At 40.4% G+C, this 13,340-nt stretch overlaps 1 protein-coding gene across 5 annotated transcripts in view; it reads right to left on the reverse strand.

Annotated features, from left to right (window-relative positions):
* Positions 1-1,006: 1,006 nt before the first annotated feature.
* pgap1 (post-GPI attachment to proteins inositol deacylase 1) overlaps positions 1,007-13,340 on the reverse strand; it is a 29,051-nt gene continuing 16,717 nt past the window's right edge. For 2 of the 5 annotated variants that reach the window (XM_061792031.1, XM_061792029.1), the window contains exons 19-26: positions 13,229-13,267; positions 12,815-12,999; positions 12,513-12,743; positions 10,180-10,315; positions 9,521-9,571; positions 8,642-8,829; positions 5,562-5,666; positions 1,007-5,483 (exon numbers count right to left, since the gene is read on the reverse strand). In XM_061792031.1, coding sequence (XP_061648015.1) covers positions 5,345-5,483; positions 5,562-5,666; positions 8,642-8,829; positions 9,521-9,571; positions 10,180-10,315; positions 12,513-12,743; positions 12,815-12,999; positions 13,229-13,267 — 1,074 coding nt within the window. In that variant the 3' untranslated portion in view covers positions 1,007-5,344. Of the gene's footprint in view, positions 5,484-5,561; positions 5,667-8,641; positions 8,830-8,878; positions 9,216-9,520; positions 9,572-10,179; positions 10,316-12,512; positions 12,744-12,814; positions 13,000-13,228; positions 13,268-13,340 lie in introns of those variants that run through there. The other 3 variants (XM_061792030.1, XR_009791083.1, XM_061792033.1) reach the window with 3 other exon arrangements.

Raw genomic sequence — 13,340 nt, forward strand, 5'->3', positions numbered from 1 at the left:
ATTTTGTGCGAACTGAAAGCCATTTCAAATGGTCATTATTGCCTGCACCTTATTCAAGGCTCCAATTACAGCTGACGATAAACAACTCCAAAGCATGATGCTGCCACCATGCTTTGTTGTAAGTATGGTGTTCTTTTGGTGGGGAGCAGTGTCATTATCTCAGTTGTTTATTTCCCCCCCCCCCATACTCCCTGGATTTTTTTATTTTTTTTCCCCCCCAATTGAGTTGTACAAGTAATAGGTCATATTATTTGTGGTGAATGAGTTGACATATTTATCTTGGGTCTCATTTTTATATTGCAAAACTTGGGACTTTGAACAGGGGTGTGTAGACGATTTGTAGCCATTGTATTGGCAGCTGTGAGCCTATAACTACAGGGCAGATCCTCAGGTCGTGCTATCATAGTAAACTTGAAGGTGTTCAAACTACAGCGCTATCCACGGCCGGCCTGTGTCTTAGAATAGGCCGCCATCCAGTGGTAACTTATTGTCAACGACAACCAGTATGCTGCATTCAACAGATTTTAGGAGTTTTCTCCTGCATTCCTGCATCCTGTATATCTGCAGTGACATTGAAATAGTTTTTAATTCACCAAACCAAAGGTTGCTAGAATTATTATTATTATTTATCATGATACACTATTGAAAATTGTACCTACACAGAGGAAGCTCGGTTATGTTGTGGGGCTGCTTGCTCCTTCCGGCACTGATTATCTTGAATCTGTGCAGGGTGCAATGAAATCTCAAGAATATCAAGGCACTCGTATGGTGGCTAAGATCGGTCACAACAAATGCAAACGTCACAACACAACGGCATCAGCAGCGAAAGGAAATGCACCAGTCGCGGGCACCATACATTTGTGAGAAAAATGTGCTGCCCCCCGTGTCAGAAACTTAGTCTCCCCACAATTTTTATCTAGGCCACTTTCATTAGTTGTTTTTGTTTGTTTGTTTTACTAATTATTCAGGTAGACCATTTATTTAAAAAAAGCCTCATTTTCACTAGTTGTTTTTATTTTTTAATTACTCGTCAGTTTAAAATTATCTCAAAGGCCGGGTTTGTGGGTTTTTAAAGGGTACCAACAAATGTGTCCATGTGATTAATTCACCGTGTACGTTTTTCATTTGATTCACAACATCAAACAGTTGACAAACACAATAGCACAAAAAAACTGTCATTGAGTTACATTGCGTATAGGCCTTAACCATGGAGTACACAGAGCGAAAGTACTTCCTGCTTTTCTACAGCTGGTTTCACACTGCATGGTTCAAGTGACACAATTTAATTTTTTTGGTTCTCAAGAGGCAGAATTAAAGTACAAAAAAAATAAAAATAAACACCCGGAATTGGATGTCGGATCAGAAGCAAGGCTCTTCCAAATGTGGCTAAGATTAATAACACGTCCACATATGCACTGATACCACAAAACACAAAGAGTTGGCACAACATCACACAGCTTTTTATAGTCATGATTACAGTATACGTTTGTCAACAACATCCAGCAAACGAGTCCCACTTGCTGCCTTTCCAAAGGACGACACGGGTTGGTATTTTTCCAAAGAGGCACTTTAAATTAAATGATTTCACACACCCGGCTCATGTGGTGTAATGTTCGCGCGGTATGGATTAACCCTCTTGCTACATAGTGTAACATAGTTTATCGCTATGAAATTTCTACTTAGCTTAATATGTCTAATGAACATATACAATGTTTCATTTTACATATTTGCAAGTTTAGTTCAATACTGAGATACCAACAATATCTAGGGAGGATTTAATAACAATTTTGTATTATTAAACACACTCCTGGGTCAAATTGACCCAGGAACGTTTGTGCTGATCCTGAGAAATGAACGTAGCAGGAGGGTTAAGCAAAGCAGAGAGGCACACAAGTGTTGGACATGCTTAGTGTGTAGTTAATGTGCAGTAAAATATCCAGAAACAGAACTATGAAAAGTAGGTTCTGTCTCCTCTATTTGCAGGATTAATCTTTTGCTCATTTTGTGCATCGGTATTAAAACCAACAATTAGTGATTAGCATCCAGAATGATTAATACAATTACAATGGAAATGAACTAACAGAGTAGTATCAGATGAACGGACAATTTACTGCAAATACATGTATACAGGATTGGGTTCAGTTTTGCATACCTAATAAATTGTGCATTTGTTTGTTTTGGACCCTCCTGTTAATTTTCTCAGGAGCAACAATAACGATCCTGGGCCAATTTGACCCGGGGCATGTTTCATTATCCAAGCGTCAGAAACTAAAACAATCCCAATAACGTTCCTCATGATTTCAATCAATATTTATAGTTTTACTTTAAAATGGGTAAATTTGACCTGCAACATAATAGGATCGTTAAAACGGGCTAACTAGCACGCCAGATGGCTACGGACTCACAATGGGCACATTTAAAATTATGACACTCCAGCTCATCTCAAAGTGGTTTCTATTGAATTTCAGGGTACTCTGTATTAGGTAACCATTTAATTCCATTATGTTGAGGGTAAAATTGACTCAATCTTCGGAACGAAACGCCCTCTACTTGGCTTCACAAATATAATCGATTTCACATATTTTCAATGAAATAGTTAGTAATGGAGTTGCTAATGGGAAACAATGTTGATCAGGATTTTTTTCCATGTCTGACACTTTTAGACAATGAAACATACATATATTCTTGCTGCAAACCAACAGGAGGGTTAGGAAATGTGAAATGCCTGTTAATAACTACTAAAGCTCGTGGGACATCCAGTTTCTGTTTAAACCACAAAAATTTAGTATGAATGGAAATTGAACACTAAATGGATTTGTGTCGCAATAACCTGAAATAGTTTGATGAGGTTGAACATTAAAAGCACTTGTACATTGTCACGCTTTCCTTAAAAAAAAGTCACTGTAGTGATTTGTGATCATACCAGTATTAACACATTACTAATAACAGTCACTGTCAATTTAAAAAAAAAAATATTCAGGCAAGGATTTACTTGGTTAAATATCCACGACACGGACATAGTGTTTTCACCAAACAACCTAAGTAGCATGTACAATTGATGAGACCAGAGAAGCTTCTCAATAAAATAACGTAGTCTTATAACGACAGTAGTCGTGCTGCTTGGCAGGGACTACAAATATCCCTTTAGGAGCAATCAAGCCTCAGTAGCGTGAAGGAGGCTGCGAAACTGAGCGGAATGCTCTAAGGTCTGACAAATGGCTGAAGATCTACACTCCATTCAGGATCTGAAGGCATCTGGTGTCCACACAGACAGAGGTCAACTGATATTCAACTTTAAGGAGACATATTATGTCACAGTTTTGAAGGGGACATAAAGGAAAACAGCTTTCTATTGCTTGTATATAAATAGTTGGGTGTCTGGAAAGATTGGGTTAAGTAATTTCACACTTGATGGGTTGGGCAGGCACTCCACAACTGGGGGTTCAGTATCTTAGGATCAGAGCTGCGGGAGAAGAGGCAAAAATCTAACCTCCCAAAGAAAAAGAGGAAGACAAAGAAGGGGGGAGGAGGAGGAAAGCGACAGCGATGAAAGGTAGGATTAGGAAAAAGATGAGTGAGAGGAGGACTAGGAAGGAGAGAAGTAGGAGGGAATATAAGAGGAAGACGAAAAGGAGAAGCTATGGAAAAGGAAGAGAAGGAGGACAAGGAAGAGGAAGTCGAGGAGATTGACGAGCAAGAGAAGGAAAAGGATGACAACGAAGAGAAGGAGGAAGAAGACAATGACAAGGAAAAAGAAGGATGAGGAGGAGGACAATGAAGAGGAAAGAGGGAGTAGGAGACTGAGGAGGAAGAGCAGAAAGAAAGAAAAGGACTAGGACGATGAGGAAGGACAGGAGAAGGGGACAAGGAGGATAAGGAGGGAGGGGGAAGGATGTTAAGGCTTTAGTATGTTGTACATTTCATTGAGCAGCAATTACTGTTCTGTTCTTCAAATGTGGACTACTGTACTGCATTGGCCTGTGTGTGTAAACATGGGTTACTTTGGGTTCTCTCAAGGAATGCATGGCAACTGGCAACGGATGAGGCCGAGGTTCAACAGTCCGTTGGTAAAGGCAGTGTAGGACTTTTAACAGTGCATGAACAGCAACACAACACCAACAAAACAAAAAAAACAACAAACAAAAAAAAAAACATTCAAACCACTAAAACTCTGTCGATAAGCTTAAGTATCAGCAGCGTAACACGGTTGCAGAGCTATAGATGTACAGTGGAAGGCAAACTTGGTTCACCAGATTGGTCCTAATTGGCAGCAACTCTTCCACATGCTCTAAGAGTGGAGCTTTTCATGCAAATACAGTGGTGCCTTGACTTACGAGTTTCATTTGCTCAGGAACACAAAACATTAATCCGTTCCAGTGCCCCGTTAATCCTTTTTTAATATGAAAACTAGCACTCTACACTATTGTATTTCAGAAAAACATACAGTAACAACATAATTTAAGAGAATGTAAAGTATTAAACAGTTTGTGCATGCTTCAATGCCCATTGAACATTGTACTGCTCCTTCTGGTGTGTGTGCCTTTGCCACCAGATGTCAGTATATTACTTAAAAAAAGAAAGAAAGAAAGAAGAAAGTCTCTTCAAAGCTCAGTAAGCTGCAGTAATACTAGTCGTTTTTCACGGAGGATAAAGAAGACAGTGGACACCCGCTGTTCACAGGGGACAGGCACCGAGCCTGACTGCAAATAATTACCATTACATTGCAATTGCCATAAAATAAATGAAAAAAAAAATAAAAAATCACAAATCAGCTGAGGACCAGGGAATAAAATGCAAATAAGCAGAGGGTTCTGCGAATAAACAGATATCAGATAAAGAAAAATAAAAAAAAAAAGAGAAAAAATGCATCTAAGCACATATTTCCACAAATAGCAAGGAATAATTTGTGAATGCTGAACCTCAAATATGCAGGGTTCCACTGGATATACCTGTGTGCATTGCTATAGTGTCTATCTACATGTTGTTGCACAATTAGTGTTAAAATTTCCGCTGCTTAAAGAGTTGTTGTAGATACTGCAAGATCAATGCGAGTTTTGTTCACTCGCCTATGGCGTTTTGCACTGTGTGTTAGCATTAAGCTAGCGGACTTTCTTAAGTTATGTGGTTTGGTTAAATACACACAATGTGTATTTCTGGTTACTCGTAAGTCAGGGTACCACTGTCTATCGAGAAGGCGGTTCACAGAGTAAGGTATGTCTACGGCTCTGCTCCGAGGTAAACAAATAAGACAATATCACCAAGTGTTCACAAAAAGAGCTTCGAGTAGTGGGGCTTGTTACCCCCAAAAAATAAAATAAAAAATAAAAAACAGAACCAGATACCGTCAGAGGACACAACACAATGCCAAGGGAACGAGGGCTCCCAAGAGGAAGTACATCACTCTGTACAGGTGCAGCGGGGAGAACATCACCATAGCGACGGACACAGGTAACGGGAGGAAGGACGTAAATTGCAGCAGTTTACTGAATAAAAAAGAAAAAAAAGGTGACGCGCATGTTGGGATGGTGTGGAAGAGTTTTGGGTTTGCAGGTGCATACTACCTGTTGGCGAGCATCAGAGTGTCGCAGTTAATAAGCAGTACGTACACGACAATCAGAGGTACAAAGTACGGCCAACAGGGGTCGGGATCAAGCTGGGTGGAGTACCTGCAAAGGAACCCAGAGCATTGTGACAAAGGTTTTGGATACTCAACTCACTTCACAACAAGCAGCAGTTAGGCAGATAATGAACAGTTCTTAAAAAAAAAAAATAGGGTTCAAGCTGTTTATTGCCACTCATTGTTGAAGTTTACGCTCAAACCGACGTGGGTGGTAGGTTAATTGAAGGCTCTAAACTGCTCGTAGGTGTGAATGTGAGTGTGAATGGTTGTTTGTTTATATGTGCCCTGTAATTGGCTGGCGACCAGTTCAGGGTATACCCCGCCTCTCGCCCGAAGATAGCTGGGATAGGCTCCAGCACACCCGCGACCCAAGTGAAGATAAGGGGTAAAGGGGTACGAAGATGAATGGATGTATGAATGTGCCGTCTGTGACATCAGCACTGTGTGCAGTGACACAGACGTAGTTTGTATTACTAACGGATGTCCAATGATCCCCAGTCAGAGCCACATATTGAGTTTTCTGCAATGCATCCAATTTTGCTTGCGTTACAGTATCTCAAAGTTGATGAATTTTGTCCGAAAAATTGCATGGCAGTTGAAAACTTGGATCGCATGTCGCTGTTTGTTGCACATTTTGTAATCATTAGTCTTCTTCTACTACTACTATTGGTCTATAGTCCAGAGTAATCCACTTTTGCGAGTGAATTCGTGTTTCCTCCAATGTTGACTTACTAGATTTGGCACTTGCTTGAGTTTGGTTTGCAGACACCTCTTAGAATAACGTACAGTGACGGCTAGCTCCAGCTTTCTCTGTGCTTACTCCGGCATGTTTTACATTTAGATTGTACAGGAGGATTGAAGTGCTCTGATAGTATGCAAACTCCTCCTTTCGCAGTCTGCACAAAACTAGGCTTTTATCGCGGCTTCCATTTTTCCATTAAATTTGCCTCCCAACTGTCCTTCATCCCCCATTGTGTTAGCCGTTAGCCACATTGAGATATGCACTGATATGTATTGGTAGATACAACACCCCCATTTAGAGCTCTGTGTCGACTGCGATGCTAAGCTGGGAGGAGGGTCGAAGTCAGCCCATTCGCTCTGCATATACGGCAAGAAAACCAAAAGACCAACAATGCCGGTACATTATGCTGCATACGGCTAACGGATAAAATTTTTAACTTTTCTAACATTTTCTAGCTTTTTTATATTTATTTAAAATAATTTTGTACTGTACTGGGTGTTTTAGGCCACATAACTACAAAACAATTTTGTACTGTACAGTAATATGGGTGCATATGGCCACAAAAACAAACAAACAAAAAAAAGTACTTTAATGTAACAGACAACCCCTACTAGTTCGTTATATCAAGGTTCCACTTTATATACAGTATATTAGGGTTAGAATATTTTTTGAAAACCATCAAAACGGTTCGGTTCGACTGTTTTGGTTCGGTCACTGTGTGTCCCGTTCGGTTCATAGGCACGCACACATTTTTCCCCTCATTTTACTAATGCGGCAAAGCAGTGAGGGAATCCTAAAAGCGCTAATACAAACCAAGATGGTGGCACGTATGGTTGCGGTGCTGCGTGTAAGGTGCGTTCGGAATACTATCTGATGCCCCAGCACTGTACTGAGAGTGTACATTCCAACAGCACTCTTGAGTTTCCAAACGGCGTGGACTGGAGGATATTTACAAACGTAATGAGCCAGTGTTGAACTCTGGGTAGCATCGAGACAATGCCCGTTTGTGGCGCTATCAATGGGTTGTGATCTTGCATAAAAAAAAAAATACATTTCTCAATTCCTTTAAGCTTGTCACATGGACATTTGTTTTTTGCATTTATTTGGCTCCCGGGCAACATTGTAGGTAAGTTTGAGCACATTACCTAGAAAATTTATATCGCAGAAACAAATATATATATATATATATATATATATATATAATTCCTAAGTCCTCCTGAGCTGAAACCATCACGTTAGTGGTCTGCTGGAGGTTATTTTGCAGGGCTCTGGTGGTGTTGCTCCTGTTCTTCCTTACACAAAGGAGCAAGTAGCGGTCCTGCTTCTGGGTTGTTGCCCTCCTATGGCCCCCACCATGTCTCCTAGTGTACTGGCCTGTCTCCCGATATCGCCTCCGTGCTCTAGACACTGTGCTGACAGACACAGCAAACCCTCTTGCCACAGCTCGCATTGATGTGCCAACCTGGATGAGCTGCACTACGTAAGCAACTTCTGTGAGTTGTAAACACTGCCTCATGCTACATCGAGGTGTGAAAGCAGTGACAAAATACAAAGGTGACCAAAAAAATCAGCCGGAAAGGATGAGAAGACAGAAATGGTCTGTGTTCACCACCTGCTGGAACACAGATTTATGACTTGATCAGAGTATAGGATTTTAGCCCCGATATTTGCCGGATTTGCTATCGCCGGCGATTTCCCAGATCGGGCCCAACATATTTTGTCGGGAACGACAAACCTCTTGTAGTGTGACATAATACACGACCAATGAATTTGACCCAACGATAGTCCTACGATGCCAAAATGAAAAGTCTAACGTTTGAGTTTTTGTAGTGTGACATATCAATGACAACTCTCCGACAGCGCACCTTGACATCGACCAATAGGATTGTGTATTGTGACCGGCACTTCACTTCCCTTGCTCGCCGTTGTCGACATACTGTATGTTATTACTGTACTGTTTTATCAAGTACATTATTATAGAGTAGTATTTTTTTTATTAAAACAAAAAAAAGTTTTTGTTGAGTTCTTTGGGGAGGGTGGAATGGATTATGGCAATTTTATTCATTTCAATGAAGAAAGATGATTTGAAATGTGTTTTAAGTTATAACCTTGGCCATGGAACAAATTAAACACGTATCTCAAGGAACCACTGTAACTTTAATATTTGTCGTGAGATTTTTCTTCACCAATAAAACTCCACTCGGTGACAGTATTACTTTGCAAACACCTTCCTGTGGCTACTGCACTTTCTGTCACATCACAATGGTGAAACATCGTACCTCAGGTTGCGGATCCAGTGGATAAGCGAGGGTGTGCTGAGCATCACAGGTACAGTAAAGAGAGCAGACAGACACAGATGGAGCTGCAGGTCATCTTGGGCCTCCCGTAGAGCCCACTCCGACAGCAGTGGCATGTCATTACTTTCTTTGGCCTCCGGTCTGGAATTTTCTCTGTGGTTCTGAGGTGCCTGTAAACAGTTTCAGGAACGCTAAAGACTTGCTCTTAAAATATTATATTGCAGTTATTGTAATTTCACAGGTATAATGGGCTTCTTTTTTTTTTTTTAAGAAAACATTTGATCAAAAGTTGATAGAGCGTATTATACATAACTTTGGTGACCACAGTTTTGTGACTTTAAGCAATGGTAAGGTTTCTCCTCTGTAGTGAGCGCCTATGGAGAGGAAAAACGTTTGTCTATAAAATCCAAAATATTTGGGATTACGTTTTGATATTGTCAGAGGTTTTACTGGGCACAAGAACAGATGTCCAAATAAATTTTGGTTATGATTAGTTGTAGCTGCGACTGGCTGGCGATCAAGGATAGTTGGGCTAGGCACCAGCTCGCCCGTGACCCTAGTGAGGATAAGCAGAAAATGAATGAATGAATAAATAATTGCAGTTTTCGCATGTTAAGCTTTTTTACATTAAGCATTTTAGACTGTCCCTACAAAGGAACACAAACATTCGACAAAAAAACCAAAAACAATTACATCAGCACATACACACAGAGGAGAATATTTCTTTAAAAAACCTAATACAGACAATAATTCATGTTTTGAGCATATGGACAGCAGTAAATCGATGGTGGGCTTTATACATAGATTTTAGGGGTGTGTATTATACATGAAAAATCGCGGTATGTGTTCAGTTTGTCTTACCAGATTGAGAATGTGACGCAAGGACCTTTCTGTCATCTGTAGTCTCAGTACCTGGACACACAATAGCAAATATGCTGCAGTGAGTTACCCCTCCTGTTACTGTTAAATGCAGTTAACTCCCACGAAGCTCCCAAGAATCTGCTAGTAATTGAGGTCCCGTCCAAAAGGTTTATAATCACCTATAGATGCCACAAAATGCCAGTAAAGCACCACATTTGTCTAAATGAAGCTACACAAAGTTACCAGTTACCTAATATTTAGAGCATTATTTCCTACAGATCATGTTTTAATGAGGATAATTCACTTGTTTTTTTTAATACAGGTTAAAACTAGGGACGTTCGATACCACTTTTTTTCTGGCCGATACTAGTATTCACTCGAGTACTAACCGATACCACTAGTACTTTTGATACATAAAATTTCAATTGTGAACAAACACCTCTTTCTTTCTTTCTTTCTGACACACGATTATTCACTGATCTGTCAAACCGCCACAGTGTAGCGCCAACAACTGGCGAAGAGGACTTCCTCAATGTCAATTTTTTTTGCCTTAAGTATTGGTGGGTGATACCAGCAGCCTTCATAAAGATAATCAAACATAATACTCCCAAGTCCCAAAAATGTATGAAGGACCACATTCTGAGCATCTACACACTTACCCTGTATAGGTGAAACAAATAGGCAGCAATGACTGACAGCACTCCACAGGTTGTCCAGCCCACAACCGTAAGAGATAGCGTGACGAGAACTTGGGTCCGCATGCGCAGAGTGCCGCAGTCTCTTGAGATAGATGGTCTAAAACATGGAACAATCATGATCAACAACCCTCCTGTTGTGACCTATTGCATGTTTAACCATCAAAATTTATTTTTATTTTTTCTTAATGCTATTGATTTCATATTTACATAATCACTCTCACTCTTTTCATTCATTTCATTCTTTGGCAGTATTTGAAAATAAAAATGAAATAATACATGTGGAGTGGAACATCGATAAAATGAACTAATAGGGGCGGGGGCCCTCCAATAGAGCCGATTGTCCGGTACATTGAAACACTTTTTTATGGCCATAAGCACCCATATTACTGTGCAGTACAAAATTAATGTTTTGTAATTTTTTGGTGAGCTAAAAAGTACAAATAACTGGTGACCTACAGCACAAATTTATTGTAAATAAATATGAAAACTTTCAAAATGTTTGAAAAAGTTTCAAAATGTATCCAAATTTACAGCTGGTGTGCTTTATGTAGACATTGTTGACGTACTTGCCATTTGCGAGTTGCCTTCATGAGCCGCGAAGAATAAGCGCATCCTAGTTGCAACTTTGTCGTCACAGATGAACTGCTGGACAAAATAAATAAATAAAGCGAAAGCTACCTTCAAAATAAAAGCCTACTTATAATAGGCCTACATGGTCGCCAATGCTTCGCATTTATAAAATATTTATATTAAATAAGCTCTCTCTTATAACGCAACCAGTCAACTTCTGAGAGAAAGTAGCCTGTCCCAGGATGGCAACCAGCAAAGTTAATTCAAATCTTGAGATGCATTCAACAAATAAAGTTTATTTGAAATTTGCATACATGACTGCAAGTATAGAAAGTGGAGGTCTGGCCTGTTGAGTCATTTGGTAGTCAGTAAATAAAAATGTAGAGGTGGCTATTGTTGGCCCAGGATACCGACAGGCTGTTAACTGGTTTAGTGTAGGAGATTTTGCGATGAAAACGATTCAAAGTGCACCGGCTGTGTCTATCCTTGATCACCTGTGGCGGGATTTCAATTTGTTCTAATTAGCAGTGGTAGGCTATACTGAATTACCATGTCTACTTTACCATTGAACTGCAGTTGCATAAATCAGATATGTACGATTTAAAAATCTGCGATACAGAGACTGAAAAAGTTAACCACAATATGATGCGGGAATAGTGATACACCAAAATGAAAATTCCTCATCGAAACCGAAAACTGAAAATGAGGAAACCAAGGCCGAAAACCGAAAGACTGAAAGAAACTACTATTTCGATATTAGTAAAATGGCATTTGACTGCAGAGTTGCCCTCTTATACAAGTTCACTTCAAGAACAATTTGTCTGAATTTCCATATTTTTTAAATTATGTCAACAGCATTACCGCGGGACAGTTATTGCAATATATTATGTAATAGGTTAAAACTAATTCTGCATACTGTTCAATTGCACAACATAATCATTATACTATAATTGTAATCCATCCATCCATTTTCTGAGCCACTTCTCCTCACTAGGGTCGCGGGCGTGCTGGAGCCTATCCCAGCTATCATCGGGCAGGAGGCGGGGTACACCCTGACCTGGTTGCCAGCCAATCGCATGGCACATACAAACAAACAACCAGATTTTGAAATCGGCGGCAGAACAGAATTTTTATGCATGTGGTGTTCGGTCTTGACATTATCGGAGCACACCACACACAATCTGATCAAAACTGTTAAATGCATGATTTTGTTTTTAATCTTTATGTGTCACAGATAAAAAATCTTTTAAGATTTGAAAATTCACGTGTGTACCAGGCTTTGGCTGTAGCTCATAGGTAGCTGCGGCATAGCATGCAACAAGCATTCCCCCTTGCTTCGTGACTTGCTGCCTCGACACCGGACGCGAAGCACACTTTCGCCCGTGGCTCGGCATCGTCTTTAGCCACGTGCCCTGTAGTTCGTAAGTAGCTGGGGGGCAACAAGCATTCCCCTTAACACCCGAACTGCAAAAAGCAGCCAGGTTGGGCTATTGTTCAATGTGGATGCACCATTTCTTTCTTTTTTTTTTTTTTTTTTTTTTTTTTTTTTACAAATATTATATACGATCGTGGGCTCGCCACAGTTTTTGCTTGTGTCATAACAACATCCTGTTTCAGCCATTTTATTAAACCAAAAATGCACTTTTGAGCAATTTTCAGTTGAAACATTTCAGTGGCTGAATTTTCGGTGCATAATTAGTGTGGGACAACTGCAGTGTTCATACCTGTACAGCACAGCTAAGATCAACGAAATGAGCTGCGTAAAGAGTCGGATCAGCATGCTGCCCCAAAATGCCACCGCAGCGCCGAAGATGTAGAGGAGCGGGTGCAGGATGTACGACCATTCTGCACATGGCGTTGTACCGTTGTGAACCGCCGTATCAGGGAAGATGGGTGGGGTGACGTCCATCAGGGGAAGGCAAAGCAGCGACCATGTGTCTTTGAACCAAGTACAACTGATGGGGAGAGAAGACTTAAAACTTCTTCACATTCTCGTACAAACTCACCGCAGCACCACCACACCTACCTCAATAGAATGTGCAGGATATAAACAGACATGTTGACTTTATGTGGTTGCAGGCCTTTGCCAAGCACGAGGCTAATGTCTGCAGGTCTCCCCAACTTCCTGATGGAGGACAGTTGACAACCGCAGGCCAGCAGGAGGGTTACAGTCGTGTACACTGGCACCATGGGGCCGAAGAAGCGCAGGATCTGTGAGAGGAAACAGCTACATTTTCCTGGTAACTGTAAACATAACAGCATGTAAACAACGCAAACGAAAGCTCAGATTATCTGAATAGCCCACTGCAACCCTTCTAGTACGTTTGTTTGATACCAAGAACAAGAATGGTGTGGGGCCAATTTGACCCGGGGCCATCTTTAATTATCCAAAAGTGTCAAAATATTAAAAAATGAATACCACGAACAAAAAGAAAAATACCTGTCCCAACACCCTGGGAAATGACGTCCTCACTGAGACCTGAGAAAAGACAAAACATTGATTATAGAGATCAAGTCAACATGATAATAAAAAAAAAAATCCATTTAAAATC

Source organism: Phyllopteryx taeniolatus, chromosome 12 (assembly GCF_024500385.1).
Source record: "Phyllopteryx taeniolatus isolate TA_2022b chromosome 12, UOR_Ptae_1.2, whole genome shotgun sequence".
In the NCBI taxonomy this organism is placed as follows: Eukaryota; Metazoa; Chordata; class Actinopteri; order Syngnathiformes; family Syngnathidae; genus Phyllopteryx; species Phyllopteryx taeniolatus.